The following is a 24297-nucleotide window of genomic DNA, read 5'->3' on the forward strand; positions in this document are numbered from 1 at the left end:
TGCAGTTGCTGTGACTGACGTATCCAGGCATCTCTGCCGCTAGAGTCTCACAGTGCTGGCCGATCTCCGTCAGGTTGTCCTTCAGTTCGGGGATGACCGCGGACGCCTTCATCATGTGGCAGCGGAACAGGGAGAGATTTTGGGCGCTGAGAGGCTGCTCATCGAATCCAGCCAGCTCTGTCTCATTCAGAGAGGAGCAGGAGTTTGTGGAAAGGTGTCCGGTCTCCGCCTGCAGGAAATAAGGTAAAAGCTTTTTGATGGATGTACTAAAGCATCAAATCAGGCGGCGACATGACACATGCTGAAAATAATGTAACGCATAAAGGAGCAAAGAAAACTTCATACAATCGCTTTCAGAGACGCATTTATCCTCTTTTGCATCAGAGAGATGGTCGATTTGAACGGGTTGCCATGAGGTCTGCACGACACGTGTGATGTGAGCACACAGATGAGGAGTGCCGCAACTGTGGAGAAGAATACAGCGGAGACTCGGTCAAACAGACACGGGATAACAATTCTGTCCTTGGAAAAAGTACAAGAGCGCTTCTACAGACCTGCACTTATTTTTAAACTGCATTTCAACCAATGAGCAGGATGATCCATGACACCTACTGGCTGTTGATTGCAGGAGTCCCTGAGACACTTTGACTAATCCATGTGTCAGGAGGTCACTTTTATACAAACTCACGAGATTAAGATCTACCCTTGGTTTTTCCCCGTAACGTTTTAGGTGGAAAGAAACGCTAAATGAAAAAAAAGAAAAAGCATCGAAGGTCCCTACGTGAGATACATGATCAGGGACCTATGAATGAACTGTAGCTGCGTCATTTTAATCTATAAATTACGTGAGGCGACTTATCACAGACCTGTCATCTCGGCATGTTTTACATTGATTATTTCTATAAACCACAAAACTCATCTTTAAAATTATTATTATTGGCCTGGAAGTGGAAGGATGGTGATTATTGCTCAGCATTTCTCTTTTGCTGTCTCATCCCCACGACCCCCTGCTGAAGGATACAGGGGTAGAAGAAGGATGGATGGGTTTTATTGTGGCGTTCAGGTACGGTGACGGTGGTGGAGGTTGCGACATTCCTGGTATGAGACAAGTTCAAAGGCCCACCCAGGATGAGCAGGTGGGATTCCACTCAGCTATCTGGTTGACCACCTGTCCTGGCTGATTATCTGCTCTCCCATTATCTCATCATCAACAGGGGAACCAATGCTCCCTGTTTGGGCAATTGTGCCGTTTCCTAAGTGGGAAACCGACTTGGAAGAATATCAATCAACCAGAGTAGGAAAAACCTTCAGATGAGAACTTCCACGCCCCCCATTTACTCAGGGAGGAACAGCTCTGCAACAGTTACATGTTCCACACGAACAGGGAAATTCGGTGGGTTTCATGGGCAAGAGGGCTTAAGCGTCTGTTTTCCAGCCGTTGCCTAGCAACACACACAGCTAGTCGCCAACTCTAGGCACAGGGACCTTTTCTGGGACTGACAATGAGCCCCAACTCAGTTTCTGCTGTGTTAGAGAAGCTGGTCCGTCGTCTGTGTCTGGGAGACTTTCCCTGCGGATACGAAGGCAGGGTGAGTTTACATTTCTGGCTATTTTGTGCGTCAAATAGGATTCGTCTTGGCAACTGTGGGCAGATGATCGCTCTCTCTCTAGAGACAGAGAGAGGACGGCGGAGGAGACTCAGACTCTCCTGGATCTGCTGAGATGTCCTCACTCTCCGTGGCATCAGGATCACGCATGGAGTCCTCAAGCTGCATCCTTGAGAGTGCTGGCCGTGCACGCTCCTGGACGCCTCCACGCCAACGTGGCGTACACCTACTTCACCACACTACAGATCATGGGAAAGGATGTGAGCGTCTCAGTTTTCATTCTTACTTTCACCTACATGATTAAAGTAAATCTTGAGTCGTGAATGATGTGTCAGGGAGCAGGTGGGAAGGGGAACTGGTAGCCGTGTAACTCCACGCTATGAATGTGGAGCTTCTGAATTTAGACATCAGGTTTTATGAACAAAAAACACTGTGATTATAATAATTCTGTCATTTGGAAGGGTTTGTCTGGATGTTTTATTCAGTTTAAAAAGCCTTGATGCTCGGTGTGCTCAGGTGTCAGTCATTGACGAGGGGCTGCTGAGGTTCTCCAAGTTGGAGGAACTGGTGCTGAGCGCCAACAAAATAACAGAAGTCCCTGCGGAACACCTGCCCGGCACACTGAAGGCGAGTTTATTGGAACAAGAGAACAGTCCCGTTTCCTTTGCTTTCACGAGATGTTCTCCAACAAAAGGTCCTGGAGCTCCGGTCCAACCTTCTGGGTTCCCTCGACAGGCTCGTCAGCCACCCGCTTCCACATCTGGAGTCCCTCAGCCTGACCTCCAACGCTCTGGGTTCCTGTGAAGACACATCTCGTCTTACTGGAACACATTGGTCAGTCGTCTCTACAGAACTAGATAACATCGCACACACACACACACACACACACACACACACACACACACACACACACACACACACACACAGATTTAACAGATATTTGATGACAAAGAAATGGAAGAGATAAGCGTAACACTGACGAGGGGAAGGTTTGTACATCAGTGGTTTCAGTGGGAGTAAAAGACGTTTTTGTCCATAAGTTATGAATTGTCTTATCCGTCAATACGATCTTGAGACAGTCAGGCAGCATTTGTGAAAGACAATTGACCTGGTAGTGTCACAAAATAATAATGAAGTTAAATAAAATGTATCAAGGTTAAAAATAAGGCACGGGACACAGTATCATATTTAATTTAATATTTTTTCCAGGCTTCAGTTGGCGTGTCTGGACCTGGGTGACTGTGAGTTCCAGGACCAGCGGGCCCTCCTGGACGCCCTGAGCACGCTCCCCCGCCTCAGAACTCTGGTGCTGGAGGGAAACCCCTTCAGTCTTGCTTCCTGTTACCCCGGCTTCACCGTGGACACGCTCCCGAAGCTCTTTTATCTGGACTCCACATGGATCTCCCTCCAGGAGAGAGACTGTTTCCGGGGTCTGGCCCAGATGAACGGTGAGACTCGAGACTATTTATCGCCTTCATGTCATTCCAGCGACAAAAATCGACTTCAATTTTATACATTCCATCATTTTTCTTCCTCTGTGAAGGTTTGACCTTTGACTGGACATCAGCTATTGTGAGGGTGGGGAAGTTAAAGGGAATCCCGGATCCACTCATCGGGACAGAGAACAACACATCCAGTTTCCCTGCTGCCTCGTACAACTACTATGTCACATACTGTATACCTTTTTGACTCATCAAGTGGCTCGTCCTGCCCAAACACTGTCACTTCACGGGTATTGCGCAATTGCAGCGTACACCAGGGGAAAAGGAAATGCAGGGTTATCTTTTCTGTCTTTTCCTTTTACAGATATCAGACGGAATCTAACTCAGCAGCCAAACACAACCTTGAAGATGAAGACGTCACATCCAGCCATTCCAAACCCGAGTGGAACCACGAGAACGACACATCCACCCCCGATAGAAACGCCCTGATGGCGGGGGCGGATGTCGGATGCGGTAATAATTGAAGTAGCAAATCCTGATTTTAAAAAACACTTCCTCTGTACCAGTTAAAACGTTCATCACGTGTGACGTCAAATTTAGTTTGAAAGACAATCTAGGGACAAATCTCTATGAAAACACTTACAACCTCTTTTCTACAGTGTCCACATGCAGCACGTCTAAGGTCACATGGTCAGAGGAGATGAATTTCAGGGACACACAGACGCACGCCGTTCTTGATCTGGACGGCTGAAAGAGATTCTGCCTTCGAGGCCTTGACCTGAGGATCGTGGAGGACAAGGTACAGAGAGACTTTGAGGAGGTAAACCCTGAATTTGACCTTTGAGGCTCCATCTAGACTGTAAATTCTGAAGAGGCGACATCAGTCAAACCTGGCATCACTGTGAAAGTAGATAAGGTGCAGGAAAGAGGTGAACCTCATTTGTCTCTTACACTCAGATACGTTTACAGTTAAAAGAATTCCCCAACATAAGGTCACCGCTTTGATTCAGGGCTTATCAGATGAAAGTTACCTTCATAGAAAGAGGTTTCACACCCAGTCAGATGATGAAAGATTTCCAATCAGGACACTCGATCTCACACATTAATTCATGCGTTAAATCCAACCAAGAGTGCCTTTATTGTCAACCAAGCGATTAAACGCCTATCGTTTGTTAGATTTGGTTTAGATTATCAGTTCCTGGGTGAGCTTCACTTCTTCTTTTCACCCCCCTCAGTCTCCAGTCAAACCCGGGTCCATCAAGGACAGATCCAAAAACAAGAAAAAACCTGCCCCGCAGCTGCTCCAGGACACCCCCATCAGGAGAGTGCTGGGCTCTGTCCATGTCCCTCTGCAGAGCCTCCTAAGGAGACCTCAGAAGGTTGATGTTCTCTGTAACTTCTGCGAGGAGTCCGCGGCGGAAGCGACGCCGCGAGAACCCGCAAGTGAACCCAGGAGTCCCAGATCAATACAGGGTGGATATCTTTGTAACAGATGTCAAATTTCAGCTGTTCTTCGGCCACTTTTACGTTCTTAAAACCCAAAAGGACCGGGATGGTGGCAGAGAGAAGCCTTCTATACCTCAAGGAGGTCTGTTTCCTGTCTTAAACAGCAAAAACAAAGATATTGCCGTTGTAAAATCTGACGAGCTCTGCGACGTCGTGCTCTGCACATGAAGGAAAGAGCAGAGAGGAGCGGGGGACAGAGCCGTCGGCAGAGGCGTCCGGCAGCGTCCAGACAGAACCGGCGACTGTGGAGTTCAGCGTGGCGCTGGAGAAGCGGAGGTCTGCAGCCGACGCTCACCATCTCTCAGCCTGAGGCCACAGACTCTTTTGAACTGAAGATTTCAGCGTTCAAACGCACCAAAACCTGTGGAAATTGGAGGTTTTCATTGGGTCGTCGCATGTGGTGTTCGGAGTGTTCTGGCAATAAAAGACGGCAAAGCGCACACAGTGCGCACAGTACTGTAAACTGGACGAACACGGGAGTTTTTAATCCGTAAAATTTATTTATATACAGATATTCAAAACCCTTTTAAAGAATGCATTTCACAAATCATACAAATGAGCTTTGGAAAGACCCTTTCGCTGGAACAAAGAAGTTCTTGATTTTGAATCGTTCCTCCGTGTGAGAAGTTCCCTCATGAAGAGCACTGGTGCGTGTGAGCAGCTGAACAAACAGGCTTTCACCGCCCCACAGCAGGAAAGAGTTCACAAGCGTCTCACGTCATCGACCCTCACACGCTTACAAACATACTATCAAACGATTCGCCATAGAAAAATAAACTATCGCCCACCGTCACGTCGCGACTCCTCCAATACTCGTCTTTGCCCCCCCCACCAGCTGTGCAAACTGTGAGGATGGTGATTAAATTAAGTGACCTCCAATAATATCAACATCAATACAGCATCTTCTCACCCCCCCAAATCTTTGACAAATACAGTTGTTACACCCCCTTTCTGTTAGATGGAGATATTCTGAGATTTAAGAAAAACAACAAACAAACAAACAACATTCTTGCGCTTTAAAGGACCGACGAGGACAACACAGACGCCACACAACAACGCACAAATAGAAAGCAACACCCCGAAAAACACCCTATACCGTCGTCTAGCGTGTGCAAATGTACTGATTGTGCAGGCGGGGGCGGGGGGGGGTGTACGGCCTTTAAAAGGTCTGGTCATCGTTACAGGAGTCGGTCCAGTGACCGAAGACCTCGCAGATGTCGCAGTAGGGTCGCTCCTCTCCTTTACTGCCGTGGTAGGTGGTGTGTGGGGGGGAGTCGGGCGTCTGCGTTTGGGTCGGGCAGTCCTCCGTGTCGTGGAGGTCGAAGCAATCGCAGATGTCACAGAAAAGCCTCGGGGGGAGCTTCTTCTTCACGGGTTCCTTGTCGTGGCTGCAATGAAGAGGAGACGTCAGCCGGTCAGCGCCGCCACGGCTGCTCTCGTTTAGGAGGGAACGGACATAAAGGGACTCACTCGTCATAGTTATTCTGGTCACTCGAATTATTTCCGTTCAGCGCCGCGGCGGCCATTTTCTCCAGCTTGTCCTTGAGCTCCTCGTTCTTTCTCTGGAGTTCGACGATGACTGAATTCAGAAACTCTTTCTGTGAAAGAGACGCACGAGGTCAGCACCGGAGCGGGGGAACCATTATTTTATAATGATAAGACAATTTCTACCAAAGTTCCTCTACAGTGACGGAACCCAACAGGGGTCCTCAACTATGTGAGCGCTATAAAAGACCCTCTTTCGAGGACCGTTCTCTGTAAACATCTACAGCAAACACCAACGTGATTTACCACGGTCATCGTGACTTTGGATCGTCTGGGGTTCTGACGTCACCTCTAATGTGACCCAACACCCCCAAATGTCACAGGGACAGAGACAGACACACATGCACGAGTGAAGCTGATGAAAAACATGAACAAACCGCTGCCTGATGGTGGTGTAGCATTGCCAACATCAGAGACAGGGCAAAGGCGGGTGGAGATTTAAGAAAGAGGAGAGAGGGACATGAGATTCCAGTTAGGACCCACTTCATGTGAGACAGTGCACTCAATTCATCACAAAGAATACAGTATAACATCCTGGGAGGAACGAGAATGACGACACAACTCATCATCCCGCCACCGCTGGACAAAAGGCTGCAAGAGGATAAAAGAAACCAGACCTCTGCTGGGACGACCGGGGTCAGACAGACGTACCTCATTCTCCACAGTCTCCTTGTCCTCTCTGAGCTGGTCCAACGCCGCATCACCTGGATTACAGGGGTAAAAGGGGTTGTTGAAGCCAGTGGAGGAGAACGGGTGCACATACGAAGCGCCTCATAGTTTACCCGAGGGCAGGATGAGCGTGTTTTTTGCTGCAGCCAGTTCCTTCTCCAGTCTCTGAGCGCGCTCCTCTAGGGCCGCCTTGTCCTGCTCCAGGGCCTGAACGGCCTCCTGCAGGGATCGAACCGAAGCGCCTTCGCTGTGCAGCCCGGCCAGCTGTGAGGAACACACACTTTCTTCAGGTTGCAGCAAGGAAAACCAGCAGCAGCCACGGCTGTGATGCCTTTGATTCCCACCTCGCTCCTCAGGTTTTGTACCAGCTGCTCCTTCTCTGCAGTTAAGGCACTGTTTTTATGGACGGACCGTTGGAGGGCGGCCTTCTCGCCATCAAACTGCTCCTTTAAGGTGCTCGTGCTGCCAAGTACACACCAGTGACTATCAACACTTAAGTATGTAAAACATACACGTGGACACAGGCTAAATGGCAAAAACAACAAAAAGATGGATGACAAAAACGTGGTCATGCGTGCTTGTTGTTTTGCCTCGATTGTTCCGTGACGCTTCTAATTAAACTGTTTCGTGGGGGAAATGTTTATAGAGGATGAAAAAAGGTTAACCGAAATGACTGTGGTTTATCTAGTTATGGGGATGAACCATATTACTGTAATAGAAATACCTTAAGGCACTATGTGGGAGGCTTTGTGGGGAGAAACGACAGAATGGAAAAGGTGAGAGTTTCAGCTAATAAATTGCTTCACACACTTCAATACGATTTGAATTAAATGAGGGGGGAAATAACCTTTTTTGACTCTCTTCCAACTGAGTCTGGAGTTCTGAGTTTTCATTCCTGAGCTGTGGTGGAAAAAAAGAAATGCAAAGTGAGCAGGTTCAGTTTCTGCATCGCTATGATAACGTCAGCGCGCGGTTGACCTTGAGGAGTTCACTTTGGCCTTGGCGGCTGCTGTCAAGCTCTTGTGTCAGCTTGTCGTTTTCATCCTTCAGCACCTGGAGGGACCGCGTCTTCGCACAATCCTCCTCTTTAAGGATCTCGCTGAAAGAAACGACTGAATTAAAATTCACAACCTGATAATTCACAGAAACAACCCAGCTATTAGATTTAATACTCATGGACAAGAAATGAAGAAATACTCACATTTCCTGGCACAGACTCTTTGTCCTCTCAGTTTCTGTGCAAAGTTGCTCTTTGGACACATTCAGGTCTTCGTGGTACTTGGAATTTTCATCCCTCAGCCTTTTCAGCTAAACCCAGTTAAAAAAAAACCAACCCAAAAACCTCTGGTTATTGAACATGGATTAAACCAAAAATCCTTTTCCCCACATTGCTCAAGGGCGGCTTCATTGAGATGCCAGGAAAGATTCCTCTCACCTCATTCTGCATCTCCTGCTTGGAATTCTTGAGCTCTTCCAGCAGTGTCTGGGCCTCCCTCTTCTCCTTTATCAGTCCGTCTTTTTCTTTTGTCAGCTGTTCAAGAGCCTCGGCAGTTTTGCCAGAGGTCTCCGTGGCCTAAAATTTGCCGAAAAAAACAGCACTTTCTTAGATCAAGTTCAAAATAATGTCAGCGAAAAGGTTGTTTGACATCACTCTTGACATCAACCAACCACCAACCAGAATTAAGATTACAGGTCTTGTAATCATCGAAATTATCTTTTATTAAGCATTTATTGAATTCCTTCCATGCTTAAAGGTGCAATCTGTAAAATATGGATGGAATTTGAACACCCCCCCCCCCCCCCCACACACACACACACACACAGCTCCATCAAATCAGAGATAACAGACAGTCAGGGAATAAACTTTGCTTCAGAACATCTAAATTAAGTCTGTAAGATCAATCTTTTGTGATATTTTTGGGTTATATTTAAGCTCGGGGAGGGGGGGGGGTGATTACATCACCATTCTAATGGCAGATGTCTGTTAATCACGTCTACGAGTACATCTGTGGTAACACCGAGGAGGCCAAAGGGATTGTAGCGCTACTCTAACCTTAGCATGTAGCTTAAACCAAAATTATGTCCAAATTTCACACATTGCACCTTTAGCGTGGCACTTTTTAATTATTAGAAATTATTCATATGTCTACATGCAGTTTCCAGGAAGATAAAATTCTGGTTGGTAAACATGAACAAGTAGAATAAAATTAGTATAAACTCTTTAACCGTCTATGACCTGTGGCCTCAGAACGGATCCTGACAACCCATCACCTAGGTAACGTGTCAGACAGTAGATCACTGCCAATTATCATTATAACCAGGTTTGCTGCTTTCCATTAACTGTAATTAAATGTAATTAACTAGTTTTTACCACGGCGATCGACCTGATTATCACCCTACAAAATCCCACCAGCCAACAGAGGCTCCCACAGGTGAGGTCACGTTATAAACCCACAGGCAAAGGCTGGGAGCTAAAGACAATTAGCAACCGTTAGCAAATGACAGGTGAAAGTTAATAGTGATAAAAACAAATTTTTTAAAAAAAGGCAGGGGAAAATAGAATTAAACCAAGAAGCATGCGGTGATGAGGTGACATAGCTCCAGCCACTCTACGGGTGTGTGCAACAGTGATTAGCGGTGGGGGAGGAATACCTCAACCTGTTTGGCAAAGGCATTTTTCAGCTGCAGCTCAAGCTGCCTGATCTGTTGGGCTGCTTGGTCTCTCTCCACCTGCAGAGCGCTCTTCTGGGCCGTCAGGGCTACGATGCTGGAGCTACACTCTTCTCTCGCAACGGCAGCGGCCGAAATCTCCTCAACAACATTCTTATACTGGCTTTCCAGCAGCGCTTTATCCGTTTGAAGACCCTGAATGTCGACCTCCAGCTTCTTCTGGAGGCCCCGCAGCTCTTGGAGCTCGGCGAGGAGATGCGAGCGCTCGGTGAGCCAGTCCTCTTGGCTTGAGCGGAGAGAGGAAACCTCCGCCTCCAGTTTACCACGTCCGTCTAATAGCTCTTCCTGCTCCGTGGTCAGGGAGGTCATCCGCTTCTCCGTCTCTTGGAGTTCAAGCATTCGCCGTTCCTTTTCTTCCGTCATCTGACGGACGTCTTGCTCTTGTTGCCTCAGCTGTTCTCTCAACACCTCTATATCCGTGACGGAGGACTTGTTTTGCTCGGTCACGTTCTTAAAGTTTGAAGAAAGCTCTTGGTTTTCTCGTGTAACTTGGACCAGTTTTTCCCGCAGCTCTTCGATTCGTTCGGCGAGCTCGTCCCTGTGCGACACCGCCGTGCTCCGCTGGCTGGATTCCGCCTGTAGCTTAGTCTGGAGGAGATCCTTGGCCTCCGACAGGGATCCGGTCTGGTGTTTTAGTTCCTGGATCTGCTCAAACATCTCCTGCTTCTCTTGTTGCAGCGCCTGAAGCTTTGCTTCGGTCTCAGAGTGCAAACGCTGGCGATCATTTCTGAGCTGTTCGGTCTCCTGAACAAAACCCGCGGCGCTCTTCTCCAACTCCAGTTTTAGTCCATCGCGCTCCTGTGCGAGTTCGGTCTTTTGCTTTTGGAGAAATTCCATGTCCCCCTTGTGTCTCTGCAGTTCAGCTTCTAGCTCGGCCTTTTCCCGCTTCAGGGAGGCCACATCTGCCTCAGCCGCAGCCTCTCGCCGCCCGCTTTCCTCGAGCTTTGCCGTTAAGTCCGATGTTTCTTGAGCGCCGTCTCGGCAGCTTCTGTCCAACTGATCTCTGAAGGACCGCACGTCGCCAGCCAACTTATCGCACTCCAGAGACAGAGCATTTTTCTCCGCTGCGGTTTTCGTGTACCTGTTTTCCAATTCTCCCTTCTCCTCCAATAAAGACTCATAATCTATTTTCTGTTGCTCAAGTGTCGACTCCAGGCTCATCTTCTCCTTGCGTAGAGCATGAAGGGCCATCTCGCCTTCAGAAGCCTGCAGGGAAAAGGCTTTCTTTTCGTCCTCGAATGATGATAAAGTGTGCTTGAATTTTTCTTTGGACCGAGACAGCTGCTCCGTGGTGACTTGGAGCTTCTCCTTTAGCTCTTCCATCTCCCCCTGGAGCTCTTCCTTCTCGCTGCAGACTTTCCTTTGGTTTGCCAGCAGCTCTTCCTTCTGCTGCAGAAGGTTCATCCTTTCAGAATCCGTCACTTGACTGTTCTTCTTGAACTCTTCCAACATCTGGGCCAAGCTGACTTTTGAGGCTTTCAGTTCTTCGCATTCACGGACGGAGCTCTCCAAGTCTTTCTTGGTCCCGCTGAGCTTATTCTGGAGCTCTTCCTTTGCCGCCTCCAGACTCTTTTTATCCTGGAGAGCGGCGCTGATTTCTGAGGACATCTCCACCTTCTCTTTTGTTAGTGTCTCTGTGAGGGCCTGCAGTTGGCTGTTCTTCATTGTCAGGTCTTCTTTCTCCAGGTTTAAGGATTTTAGTTTTGCCTGCAGCTCTGCATTTTTAGCATCTAGAGACTTTTTGGCATTCCTGGCAGAGTCTCTCTCTAGAACCAAACTGTCCTTCTCACATGTGAGTTTCGATCTGCTTTCACTGAGTTCACCTTCAAGCTGCTTGTGCCGACTGCAGACACTTTCATAATCTTGGAGCAGCTGCTTGTATTTCCCTTCAGTTTGCTCGATTTGCTCCCGATGCTTCAGCAACGAATCGTCCTTCTCTGCACTTTGTGTCTGAAGCTCCTCCACTTCCATCTTGTGCTCGCCGTTAATCTGCTTGAGGGTTTGGTTTTCGCTCTGCATTTCCAGAAGACCGTCTCTGAGCTTCTCCAGCTCCACGTTGAGTTTCACTCTGTCTTCATCTGAGCACTTCAGCTTGGCGAGTAGCTCCTCTTGACTTTTGGAAAGCTCGTCTTTGACTACCTGCAATTCTTCTTTCTGGCCCGACAGCTCTGCCCGAGCGGTCTCGAGGGCCGAGAGCTTACTCTGCACATCTGAAAGCTCTTTTTCCAGTTTGCCTTTCTCTGCCTTAACACAGTCCCTTTCTTTACACATGTTATCCAGATCTAGACTCTGCTTCTCCAGATTTCTGGACAAATGTTCAACATCATGCTTGTGGGAGTCAAGCTCAGCAGAAAGACACTGGGGGAAATAAAGTTGAAAAGGAGGGGAATATATACAGGGAAAAGTGAGATGAATCCAAAAATAAACCAAGCAGATATGGACATGTTATATGCAATTGGAAAGGTTAGGCTGCAGAAGCACCAAAATGGATCCAAAAAACCACCACAACGTACACACAAATGATTTTCAAAATAAAAGCTTAGTAGAACATTTTCCCTTTGATATGTAATCAAAGTATATAAATGTAGTATAGCTAATCAAATAAATGAAAATAACTACATTTGCCAGGTTTAACAACAGATAATAACAATCTTGATTTTTTTCCTTTTTCCAGCTATTTTTTTTAAAAGTTTTTCTAAGTGAATAATCAAATATTAACAGTAAATACACAAAGAGAAAATGCTCTATTTCAGTAAAATGTATGGCTAATATGGAGCTAGGAGGGGTACGTAGCCAAAGTGGATATTATTTTATGATAAATGATGCGAGTAAGATATAAAAAAATAAATTTAGGTCGCTTTGTTTGTTCCCTTTCTTAAATGAGTTTAGATATTAGATTACGCTTTATAAAATACCATCGCCGTGCATACATGTTTTTTAAAATGTTGCAATTGTAATCTCATTTGGAGTACCCCTCCAAGCATGAAGCACCTTCAAATATTGAGTGAAAAGGATATGGAAAACCAAGGTATCTGGAAGTTGGGGAACGATGATCAACAAATGTTAGAGGGGTTATGCTGTTATGGGTGAAAGTGTTGAGGGATCCATCTAGACTGGGTTACTGCCACTCTCCTTTACAGCTAACTAGGTGGCTTTAGGCTTCTGTATTCTTTTTGAGTCCAATTAAAAATTAAAATAACATGTCTAGACGGATGGCTGTGCCTTGGAAATAATAAAGTAAAAATACACAAATGGGAGTGAACTTTGAAGGTTCTTACCTGAGCCTGTTCCTTGTACGCCTGTAGTTCAGATACAGACTTCGCCAACTCCTCGGATTTGTCTTTGGAGGAAGAAAGTTCCTGCTTCAACTTGTCTACCTGATTTTGAAGCACCTCAACTTCCTTAGCATGAAGCTCGGAGGCCTGAGAGGCGGATTTCTCCTGTGAAGCCGTCAGCTCCTCGGCCAGGGTCTCCCCCCGTTTAACCTTCTGCTCCTGCAACACACGGATCAAAGCAACGACTGCTCACACAGAATTCTTGACCCAGTTATTCGAATGGCCGAAGAATGGCACCAAGTCCAACACTACCAGGCCGCTGATCTTTTCCTGAAGGTCATTTATTTGAGAATGATGCGTCTCCCTGGCTTCTTTCAGCTCCCGCTCTTTGTGGGATTTTTCTTGTTGGACTTGTTCGTTCAAATGTGCCACCTTATCCTTCTCCTCCGCTAACTGACCCTGCAACTCCTCAAGCCTCCTATTGGAAAATAGAGTCAAACAGACACTTCAGGACAGATCTCCTGTTCTTCAGTCATATTACTGAATAACGCTTCACAGATGTAGCAGTGCACTAGTACAGTGTTGTACCTTTCTTTCTGTATCAGGTCTTCATTCATTTTGGTTAGCTGAGCAGAACTGTCACCAGACTGCTTCATCATTTCTGATATGTCCGTTTCCAGTTTGCATTTGTCCTTAGAAAGCTGTTCGAGTGCTTCAGCTGCAGTCTTCAGCTTTCTCTCCAGGCCTGAGTCAAAGCACGGCAACTCTCATTTAGGCTCTTTTCAGCAGACGCAGAAAGGCAGACAAACTATGGGACATTGAACATGGAAGAGTTCAGCTATTCTCACCAGCGAGCTGACTTCGGAGAGTCTCTGATTCTGTAGTCAAAGACGTACATTCCTCCTCTTTCTTACTGAGCTTGTCAAGAGTTTCTATAAAAGAAAAAATGTTGGGAAAAATGAACGTGACCGTGGAGGAGAAAAAAGCCGCAGTGGAAAGCTCAGGTCGTTTACCTTGCATAGTTTTTGCTGACTTTGTTTTCTCCTCTGTGCTTTCAGATAAATTCTGTTTCTGTTTGAAAAAAACAACATTTATTTAATATTACAGATTTACTGAAAAAATTCAGACTTTTATTCCAGATATTTACGATAAAGCGTGATGTAATTGATTAATTTATCCTTCAAATGCCCTGAAAATGGATCACATATTCCATATTCCAGTAAAAAGCTCACCACACATCCAAGTTCTTTCTCCAGGGTCTCCTTCTCTTGCTGTGATGCAGTGAGACTCTTCTGTAAAGAAAGAACTTCTTGCTGTCGGCTCTCCAACTGAGAACTCAATTCTGCGACCTATCACACACACGGAGTTCAAGACAAACAACATAGAAATCAAAAAATTCAATCCAAACAGTCTGAATTTGAAGGGGAGAAGACAGGAGGCTCACTTTAGCACCCTGGTCACTGCCTTGGCTCTGAACCGAGTCCAATTGCTTCTTCAGGGTAACCATCTCCTCTTTATTTTGCCCTACTTGGCTACGAAGCGCCACCATTTCTGCCATCTGCTCTTTGGTTTCTCTGTCTTTGTCTTCAGCCTGCCGTGTTAACTCTGTTTCTTTCTCTTCCAGCTCTTTCACCCGAATTTCTGCAGCATGAAGTTTTCCCAGAACGTCCTCCATCTCCACAAGGTGCTGCTCCTCTGCTCTTTCTACGCTAGAACGTAGGGAATCCTCCAGCCTTTCCTTATCCTCTGTCAAAGACAGCAGCTGCGCGTCCATTGCCCGTTTCTCCGTGGCCCAAACTCTGGCTTCAGCTTCACGTTTTGCTCCAGCCTCTTCCAAAGCTAGCGTGTGCTCCAACTTCAGTCTTTCTAGAGCACTTTTGGTTTCCAAAAGTTCTTCTGTCTGTGCACCTGCACCTTTACTAAAGGACACTTTCAGGTCTTCTATGGCTTCTTTATGAGAGGCGACGGCAGACTCCAGTTTGGATCGCCAAAGTTCAATGTTCTCAGCGTTTTCTTTCTCGGCATGGCTTAAACGCATCTGCATCTGCTCATTTTCACCAGAGAGCCTCACAGATGTTGCCTGGAGTTGAGCGACAGCGTCACTGTGGGATTTTTCTTCGGTTTCCAACTTTTCTTTGTATTGTGCCACCTCTTCTTGATGCTTAGCCTGCTGGGATGCTAACTGTTCCCTTAAAGAGTTTATTTCTTCCAAGACGGTGGTAAGAGCGGCATCCCCCTCAGAGCCCTGTTGGCTACCCAGACGCAGCTTCAGGTCGGATACTTCTCTTGTTCGCTGCGAAAGGTCTTTCTCAAGCTCCATAATACGGGATCTTTCTGAGACAGTAGCAACCTTTAAAAAGCATAAATTAAAATATGAATCTCATTCTTACGTATCAATTGTGCACTATGGTTACAGCGTTAATCATGCCATATCATGCTAAATTAGAGGCTAAATAATAAAACACGATGCATCGATACAAAAGTCTGTTTACTGAAAAACTGTTTGCTTAATGACGAAATTGTTTCCCCCAAAAAGGTGTTTTGCTCGCCTCATGTGGTTTTAAAGGTTAAGGTCCAAATAATGGAAACAGAATTCCGTGACCTTCATACAGGTATTCTAAAAACAAAGGTTTTAAAGGAGCAGTATGTAAGAAATGCTTTTAAATGAATCAGAAAATGGCCTGACACGATACTAAGGAATCATGGTGATTTCAACTACTGACAGCACTGACGGCAGTAGTGCAGGCAGAATATTCTCCTTTCAAAAGCAAAGTGTTAAGCCCTGACATGAGGTTTTCTAAATTTAGCATTTTCCAAGTTGCCAGGTACCACTGATCCGCAGCGACCAACGTTTTGGTTCGCACATATGACGTTTCTACACCTAAAAAGCCTCGTTATGATGCCGAACAACGTCAAGACAAAGTCAGAAAGACAACAAGGATCTGTACAGGAGATGCCTTTGACAGATGAGACGGCTGAAAGATGAGATGAAATTATGACCGACAGGTTATTGAATGGAATAGTTAGCATTGCTAACATTAGCATTGTATTATCACAGCCCGTTTCTCTGGCATAATGCGCTGTGGACATAGTTAGAACATTAGCACGACAATATGGTGATAAGAAAGGTAAATAATGACAGTACAATGACAGTTGTAGCATCAGCCACAAACTTACATACTGCTCCTTTAACTTCCAAAAGATATAAACTTGGGGGAAAAAAATCATAGTTACATGTTCTGTCTCTAACTAAGCATAGCCTTTTATTAAGTCTGGCAATATTAGACATGAACATAATTATCTGTTCGACAACTCCTCTTAACTATTTCCAATTATACAGGACTTTTCTTGGTAAAATAATCCATAGAAAAATAACAGTGTCGATACTCCTTTTAATATTATCCATGCTGCATCCATGTCTTTGCATAGTCTGAGGGTGGGAATGGGACTGGACTAAAACACAAAGTCACCAAATAAGTTTGACAATGTTTGGGAAGGACTGTGGAAGGGCTGAATCTGGAGATAATGTAGGCAGGACTGGGAACAAAACGTCAAATAAAAATACAAAAACTTATGACAGGGATGAGTCTATCGTGTTGTACAACGATAGAATTAAAGTTTACGTTCAGGCTCAATATATAATATGGGAAAAAAAAGCTTCGCTTAAAGACTGCTGAAAGATTCTTGACATTTTTAGGGAATCTTAATTTTCAAAGTAAAGGAATTTAAATCTTAATAAATATCTGAGTATTCATGACTACAAGTACTAACTAAATAAAAGATGGTGTCTTGGATACAGACAACGAAGCTGAAAACGCTCCAGTTGCTGTTTGGCACCTCTCTGTACTCCTGGAAAAAACTCTTTTTGGCCACTTTTCCCCAGCCCAGGCCCTCCTTTTCCAAGGCAGCACATGGCAGAGGTGAATTCATTACCCTAGTGTCTTCTAACTCTCTTTGGAGTTTCTCAGCTTTGGTCTTTTCAAAGAGCAGGCTCTGTTCAAGCTCCTTAATGTGGACATGCTCCAGTCTGGTCTGCGTCTGTTAGTAAACAAGGGGGAGAGGAAGAGAACACACCAGTGCCACCATCACATGCCAGCCATATGCAGACAGAGAGGAAGGGAGACAGGAGAGAGGACAGTGAGGTCTGAACGCTGGTAAAGGTGACGGTGCACTTATATCTTAACACAGGAGACAGAAAGGACTGGGTGAGGGTGGGGAGTGGTGGAGGACAGGACATGGGAGGATACATGCAGTATTTATGCCGCGCAGTGGAAATGTTGGGAATCAATGTTGGGAAACATCAGGTGAGCAAAAAAAGAAAAAGAAAAGAAAAGAAAGGAGAGCATGGGCAATGCATGTAGAGGAAGTATTGATAGATTAATGGTGACCATGCAGCTGACACCTGGTGAATAAAGCGAACTGATAGTTAACAGACATTTTGGTAGCGTATCAAGCCAACAGTCCTTTCAGTAAACTTCACCACCTCAGTGAGAGAAAGCAGTGATGGTCGCCCCCGACACAAAGCCAGGGTCTGGAGGTTTCCAGCGTTTGACACGACACGTCGGCGTGATTGTGGAAGAATTAGGGGAAAAGAATTCCTGCATTATCACACGTTCACGTGATTTGTTTTTGATGTAAACTGGTAAAATGTGTTGTCGCTTTAAAGCCAAAACTGTTTTCTCTCTCGTTACCATGCCCGACCCTGAGAGGCATTCATAAGAACCCACCAGCAGTTATTAGACCACCATGTGCAGGATTTGTGACCAGCTTAACCAAAATGAGTCAGTGCACAGAACCATGTTGGGCTCAAGGAACAAGTGTTCTCTATTAAAAGGGAGGGTTTGATGCCAAAGTAATAAGCCATTTTCTGGCATGATTTGCTATCTTTTTGGAAGTGCAAAGCAAGTCAAAAGACTGCATCTTGAAGGAGCTCGCTAAAGAATAATGAAACTGAAACCCATTCTGTCAACCGAATGTCTGAATTGTAAAGTTGAGAGTTATGCACCTTAAAGCAGAGCTACTGAACTAAGTGAGTTAAGGTCTGTGACTGTGCGGTGAAATGACAACGAGCATTTCCAGTGGTTCCATGCTGAGCACTGGACCAACACATGAGACGAGAATAACAAGAAAAAGAGGCGATAATGTCACATCACTGACCACACAGGAACTGAAGGTTACAGCAAAACATCAGCTTTGAAGTCAGTACAGCCGTTTTTAAGGGTGAGATTTTGTCACTGCGTGCAGCTTTAACATCCCCAACGGAGTAAGAAGGGAACACGTTAGTTTGGAAGTTTAAAAAGAAGATAAAGTGCTATCCAAACCCTGTGGCCCTCAACTTGAAACACCTCTTTAAGCTCAAATGCCCTCAGGGTATTTGAGGTGTCTTCTTCCTTATTAAACAGTAATACAGGATTAACATTATTTTTTTTATCTTTACATCATGGACTACATTCTCAAAGACTTCAATTTGAATTTTAAATTAAACAATAGAGGTTTAGTCACCTCCTGGATAACAGGCTTGGGAAAGTATTGATATCCTACGTGTAATTAGGACTTTTACAGTACCGGTACCCCATGTGATGCAACGTGAAGGCAGGGTCAAACTATCCATGCAAACATGGAGCCTAACATGATGTAGTGAGTTATTCTTAGCTCATATAAAATGACAGACAAGGCAATTTCCCTGCGTGGGCTCAACTGTAGTTGAGACTCATCATTAGGAGAAAGAAAATGCTCTCACGTCAGTAATTTTGTGACCAGCTCTAATTTGAGTTAGTAGTAGTAGACTAGATCACGTTAAATCTCATGCTATATTTACCTAATTGAAGAAAGAAAAATGATTTGCATTCTGCTTAAATCAAAATATTTCTAATAATAAATTTGACCGCCTGTCAAGACACCCAAGGAGGCTTAATTGATGGTTGCAGAAAACACAACTTACTTTTTACTGTGTTTATTAGCTGCACTAATGCTTCACACTTACCTCCAGGTCTCCTTTGGTAATGCAAGCTTCCTCCACACGGAACTGAAGGTCCTCCACCTTCCTGTTCAACAAAAAAAATATATCCCCTGTAGAACTTTGTTCCCGTTTTTAACCTGATCATAACAACATAAAGTTTTAATCACGTCTCACCTTCTCTCCTCCTCCAGCTGGTTCAGCAAGTCAACTTTGTCCTTGTCTGCAGCTTCCACCAGGGTCCGCAACTGGTCCATTTTAGCCTCCATCTTCAACGCACAAAACAGTGTCCCTCGTGACTTAATAGCTAGCAAACACAGCTTTAGCACCTTAAGCTTTATTTCCAATTCATACGACATGCTAATCTTTAAAGTTGTGACCAGCGGGAGGTTCTTTCAGTGAGAACAGTGGATGATCTGACCTGTTCTTGTTCCTCCCTCAGCAACCTTAGCTCTACTTCCATCTCCCCAGCATAGCCAGTGGCTTTGGCCACCTCAGCCCTCTCCATGTCCCTCTCGGCCATTAGCTGTTCAATATGCTGCTGCTTCTCCTTCAGGGCCTCCTGCAAGGCCGTGGTGCCGGAGATTTTACGGTTATATCGCGACGATGTCTCCGTTAGCTATAAGAGGAAGAATAGAGGAGCAGGAGACCGATGAGAGAGGGCAGCACCAACATATACTGGGTCCATTTACTGACTATGAACGGGTCGGCACGTCTCACCAGGCCTGTGCGACTGGGCTTGGCACTGACGGAAGACGCGACGGAGCTCATGGTGCTGATGGAGGACGAACTGGGGCTCCGCTTCATCCCGGATGGCGTGGCCACCGTTTTCCGAACTGTTGTTTTTGCTTTGGCTGGCGTTGTGGATGGAAAGCCAATGCGTGTGACTTTGTGCACTGGAGCGAATAACCCGTACTTGGGTTGGCACTGGAAATATCTGGGAGCAAACGTCACAATAATGAGGTACAAACACAAACCGTAGGGCAGTACAACCGGCCTGAGTACCTCGTGCCCGCCACTGCCCCGTCATTCTTTCCTAAAGGTTCATCCAGTTCCACGCCACACCATTCCCCTTTGGCGAAATCTGTTTCCCCAAGAAAACGAACCACTCCGGCTTTGGTGCCGCCAACCTGCGAAGGAGAGGGGATGTCATTAATGTAAGGCGATTCTTTAAACGCACAAATACCGTGTCGACGTGTAATGAAGTTAAGGATAAATTGTACTGAGATCAGGAAGAATTACCAGAACACGGTCACCGATCTTCAGCTCTCTTTCGCCCTTTTTGACCGATCCGCTCTCCGAGAGGTTGGAGACGGACTCGCTGTTTGTGCGTGCCAGGTTGGAGGGCGGCGTGGCCGGTGGCGCTGGTGCAGTGGACGAGGTCTTCTTGGCTGCTGCGGTAGTCGAGGGCAACGCTGACTTTGCGTTCGCTGCTTGAGAGGCCCCGGTCCCGACCGAGGGAGTGGGTGATGCCGCTCGGGAGGGTGGCGCCGTCTGATTTCCATTTGCTTCCCCTTCGGTGAGAGACAACTTGGACGGGCGGGTGAATATTCCTCGCAGCGCCTCACACTGGAAGTAGCGCACCCCTGCCACCGAGCCGTCGTTCTTCCCGATGGGCTCATCCAAAACGATCCCTGCCCACTGTCCTGGGGCAAACTGTGTCTCTCCCAAAAACTGTATGTAGCCCGGCTTGTTGCCGTTCACCCACACGCGGTCTCCAATCTGGAAGTTCTCCCCGGCGCCCTGGGCGTCTCCACTGGCACTCGAAGCCGACTTGTCAGCTGCAGCAGCTTTGGATCCAGCTGAAAAATAACATTTGTTATTTCTGTCCTTTCCATTTATGAATTTGAGAGGCAGAAGCAGCATGAGGAGGGAACGTATGAGAAAAATGTTACCTGTACTGGGGTTGGTCTTGGGGGCTGTGGTCCCAGAGGGTTTAGCTATCTTGCTGGGCCCCTTCATCCCAGTGGACTTGGCTGCACTCATGGTTCCTCTTGTGCTTTCTCAGACCCAGAAGCCTCGTGTCCGCTAGCAGGTTCAGACTGAGCCCAGACCATGAAAACCCTCCTGAGCCGAGAGATCCAAAATCCGAATCCAAAATGAAATAAATGAGAAGAATGCAAAAAAAAAAAAAAAAAAAAAGTTAACCAAAACAAAAAAAAAATAGGAAAAAGGGAGGAGGGAGAAATGGGGCTGCCCAAAACGAACCCTGAAAAACAAGCAAAAAATCCCATTACTGGACAAAATTGTGTTAAAATCACGATGACTAAATAAAATATACAGGGGTGCAGACCAAACTACTGCCTTTTGACACCAAAGCTTCACTGGCAAACCTGACTCTGTTGGGGTTTTGGCCTCATTTATTCCACCCTCTGCTAATTTCCCCAAGTACCAGAGCCAGGATTTGGACAACCCGGTTGCCAAAAAAGGTACCAGCACCACACTGCAGCCGTGGAAGCAGATAAATGAACGTGACCTTTCATATAATCTGCCAACGAGCGTCACTACGAATAGATTTAGTATTTTATCTACGTGTTACAGAAACCTCCGGAGAACAGAACAACTCCGAACGGTTTCTGCCTCCTTTGTGGAGAGAAATAACAGGACAAACTTACTTTATGGATGAGCTTTAAGGCATATTGGCAATAATTGTGTGCAGCGTTCTGTTATTTTTGCTTCTGTTATGACAACACGGTCCCTACACTCACGCACACGATGTCACGGTTACATCTAAATATACCCTGACAAACACCAGCCAAAATGCAACCTCCCGAAAGGTCACGTTTTCAGGCTCATGTGATCTTAAGCGTGTCTGGGTCATCCTGTACATTGTATTCTGGTGTGGGAATAGCATAAATCTGGTGGAAATTAGGATGAGTGCAGAGCGAGACGACTTCCAGCAGCAGATTATTGGGCTCATCAGATTATCTGAGTGGATGGTGGATGTAGAAATGAAGCCTGAATTATGGCATCCAGCGCCGGTTTATAGACCTCTGACCTTTACACTCAACCTAATAAAACCAAAAAGCACTGAACTACAGGAAACTGGATGTCACCAGACCAGTAAAATAGACTGAAACCCTGTGTACGCAGCGTCCCCTCCGAGATCGTTCTCAGAGGAAAGTGAAGGATGGCCGTCTGACAGCTCTGACCTAGTTGAAATGCAGCGTTCCAGTTTGCTCAACTGATTCGTTCCTTCAGGTCTGGAGGAGGCCAGAGGAAGCAAAAAACATCCAAGGTCGTCAACGTTGACTGTTGGGAGTAATGTTGCAGCGAAACAGCCTGAATAGCAGTCGGGAGGACCGTGATGGTTCGGCTGACTGGAGAGATGAAGCAGTCCGCTACAAATGATCCCGAGGCTGGAGAATTTCCCTCCGCAGTAATCTTAAGCTCATCTGCCAATGACTATGGCTCTAATCAGGACTTTGGACATGAGTCGAATATGAGCGAAAAAGGCCTAAAGAAATTATTCAATATATGTTCTGTAACATATAACAAAAAGCTTTAGACTCAGGGAGAGTCATTGAGGACTCCAGCCTGTCTGCAGGCTGCTGTTTATGAACCCAGTCAAACAGCAACATAGATGGGCACAATCAGCTTCCTTGTTAGTGCTGAAAGGACCAGTGTGTCCAAGAATTAGATATGAAGAGTAAACGCCTCCGAAAAGACAGTAGCTGATGATGTGGAAGCTCCCAGAGGCAACGTGATTCAAGATTACTGGCGAAATAAATGAAACCACACGTGACGACAGAAGCAAATTTAAGTGAAACCACACCTGGATGGACATATCCACAGAACAACCAACCACGGACAAGTTTGAGGTTGACCAACTGCGTCAACACAAAACAGACAGCAGCGTCGACTGAATGAACTCAGCAGAATCGGCTTCTTTGCAATTTCCTGTGTGAATTTTGAGAGGCTGAATAATGGCACCACCCTGCAGGTTATGCTATCATTTCTTTAATAAGTTTCTAACGTCAGCCAGTCAATTACAGGCCGTTTTGCAGTTGGCCAAACAAGCTTGTCAGGAATGCATTTGCATCAGGGACACTGAGGGAACAGCTAACCTGAAACTTGTAAGCCATGCATGGTATTATCTGGTGTCACACGCCTGCTCAAATTTGTATCCAGGTGTGTTCGGCCGCTGACGTCACCCACATACACACAGGTTCAAGTGCTTTATTTTGGTGTGAGACGCCTGTAATATGTGGTTAACCTCAGACATGCACCCTCAAAGGCTGTGTTTACAGATTCTCCTGCTTCGCTCTAAAAGCGGGTGTAATCCTGTTTTTGCACGCACTGCATGTCAACATGGTCCTGTCTCCTTCAGGTGTCACATCTCTACCGGGACACAGGGAAGAAGTTACACAAGTATCAATCAAATGTCATATAAGCGAACTCGGAAACCAGCAATGGCTTCCCTGCACTGCACAATCTAGGAACTATCACGGCTCATTTTAGGAAGTCCAAAGGAAAGTCGGCGTCAGCTGCTCGCAAAGTTTCGACCGAGGCGTCTCTGCAACGTCAGACAATCCGAAGCAAGTGAAGCCGCCTGGTGTCGGGGCCAAATGTCTCACCTCGGAGCTGCAGCACGCAGGAAAACTGCAGCTCCTTCGCTTCAAACAGCGAAGCTACGCGGATTAACACTTATTGAACGACCGGGCCTGCTTCGCCTGGTCACCTTTAACTCCAGCCAAAGGCTTTGGAGCGGTCGATGAGGTGGCACAGGGTGAGTGTGAAGAGCAACCATTAAAAAACAATCCAATAAACCCCCCCTGACCACGTCAGACAACTTACCTTAGCAGCTAGCGGTGCTACGTTCGAGGTGACACAAGCTACCTGCTCGACCAACGCAACCTCCACATGCTTTAATATCCGGATAACCCCGCGATCGACCGCTGCCGTCAGCGTTTGCTAGTTCCACAAGTGCAAAAGTGTCGGCAATGCCGCCGGATCTCCGGCAGGGTTCACTACTGCTAACCCTCCAAGTTAGGAGTCGGTGACACGAGAGGTTCAGGACCAATTCGGCTGAGACGATAACTTGGTAGACAACGCCGGGGGAGGAAATGAACCTTTCATTTAGCGGACGCTCGCCCAATCTGGTTAACACCTGGCGTGGTTAGTTGCTAAGTAACGTTAGCGGCGAGGCCCGGGCAAGTCGGCTGGTTAACGGTAACAAGCTAGCTTAACTACACCTCAAGTAACGTCGCTGCCACCTGAATAAGTTTTACCGCACCCCTTAATTTCCCGGTTTGTCACGGGCAAAAATGGCCGCAAAAATGACCGATACACACGGCGCTGAGTTCCAGTAACACTGACCTGATATGTGTGTGTGGCGTCTACGTCCCGGGAGGTGGTGGGGGGGGGGGGATCCACAGCTAGCGACCTAAGAGCGGAGCACGACGGCACTACGGTAGGATCGAACCAGGCAGCCACAGCCCGGCGCACGCGCTGCTCATCCGACGAAAGAGGCGGACGTCAACGGAAGGTGCCGAGCAAAGATCGTACAAGCGTTGAGATGCTCCGCTCCCTTTGAAAGCGCGTCCCGATTGTCAAACGAGTGCAGG

At 46.5% G+C, this 24297-nt stretch overlaps 2 protein-coding genes across 10 annotated transcripts; one reads left to right on the forward strand and one right to left on the reverse strand.

The window, feature by feature from the left end:
* Positions 1-1502: 1502 nt before the first annotated feature.
* On the forward strand, positions 1503-5198 carry LOC115247533 (leucine-rich repeat-containing protein 43-like). The gene is made up of 9 exons (XM_029829549.1): positions 1503-1584; positions 1674-1867; positions 2124-2234; positions 2302-2441; positions 2817-3055; positions 3151-3339; positions 3414-3562; positions 3709-3848; positions 4285-5198. Exons 1-6 carry the CDS (start codon positions 1503-1505, stop codon positions 3294-3296), a joined length of 912 nt encoding a protein of 303 aa, XP_029685409.1. The 3' UTR covers positions 3297-3339; positions 3414-3562; positions 3709-3848; positions 4285-5198.
* Positions 5199-5569: 371 nt separating this feature from the next.
* On the reverse strand, positions 5570-24234 carry clip1a (CAP-GLY domain containing linker protein 1a). Of its 9 annotated transcripts, none has more exons than XM_029829843.1 (29): positions 24050-24231; positions 20626-20939; positions 19973-20532; positions 19736-19860; positions 19451-19667; positions 19152-19349; positions 18908-18999; positions 18758-18818; positions 18096-18164; positions 16708-16812; positions 14219-15124; positions 14007-14123; positions 13788-13845; positions 13623-13706; positions 13363-13519; positions 13087-13252; positions 12778-12993; positions 9428-11857; positions 8205-8342; positions 7971-8077; positions 7748-7868; positions 7617-7669; positions 7494-7514; positions 7114-7231; positions 6883-7033; positions 6752-6804; positions 6478-6483; positions 6026-6153; positions 5570-5943 (listed from the first exon to the last, which is right to left on the reverse strand). In XM_029829843.1, exons 2-29 carry the CDS (start codon positions 20714-20716, stop codon positions 5715-5717), a joined length of 6777 nt encoding a protein of 2258 aa, XP_029685703.1. In that variant the 5' UTR covers positions 20717-20939; positions 24050-24231; the 3' UTR covers positions 5570-5714. The 9 variants fall into 9 exon arrangements, 8 of the variants coding, with proteins under 8 accessions (XP_029685703.1, XP_029685706.1, XP_029685701.1 ...); XM_029829846.1 differs by having other exon boundaries at positions 9422-11857; positions 18120-18164; positions 24050-24230; XM_029829841.1 differs by having other exon boundaries at positions 9422-11857; positions 24050-24230.
* Positions 24235-24297: the final 63 nt, after the last annotated feature.

Source organism: Takifugu rubripes, chromosome 21, assembly GCF_901000725.2.
Source record: "Takifugu rubripes chromosome 21, fTakRub1.2, whole genome shotgun sequence".
In the NCBI taxonomy this organism is placed as follows: Eukaryota; Metazoa; Chordata; class Actinopteri; order Tetraodontiformes; family Tetraodontidae; genus Takifugu; species Takifugu rubripes.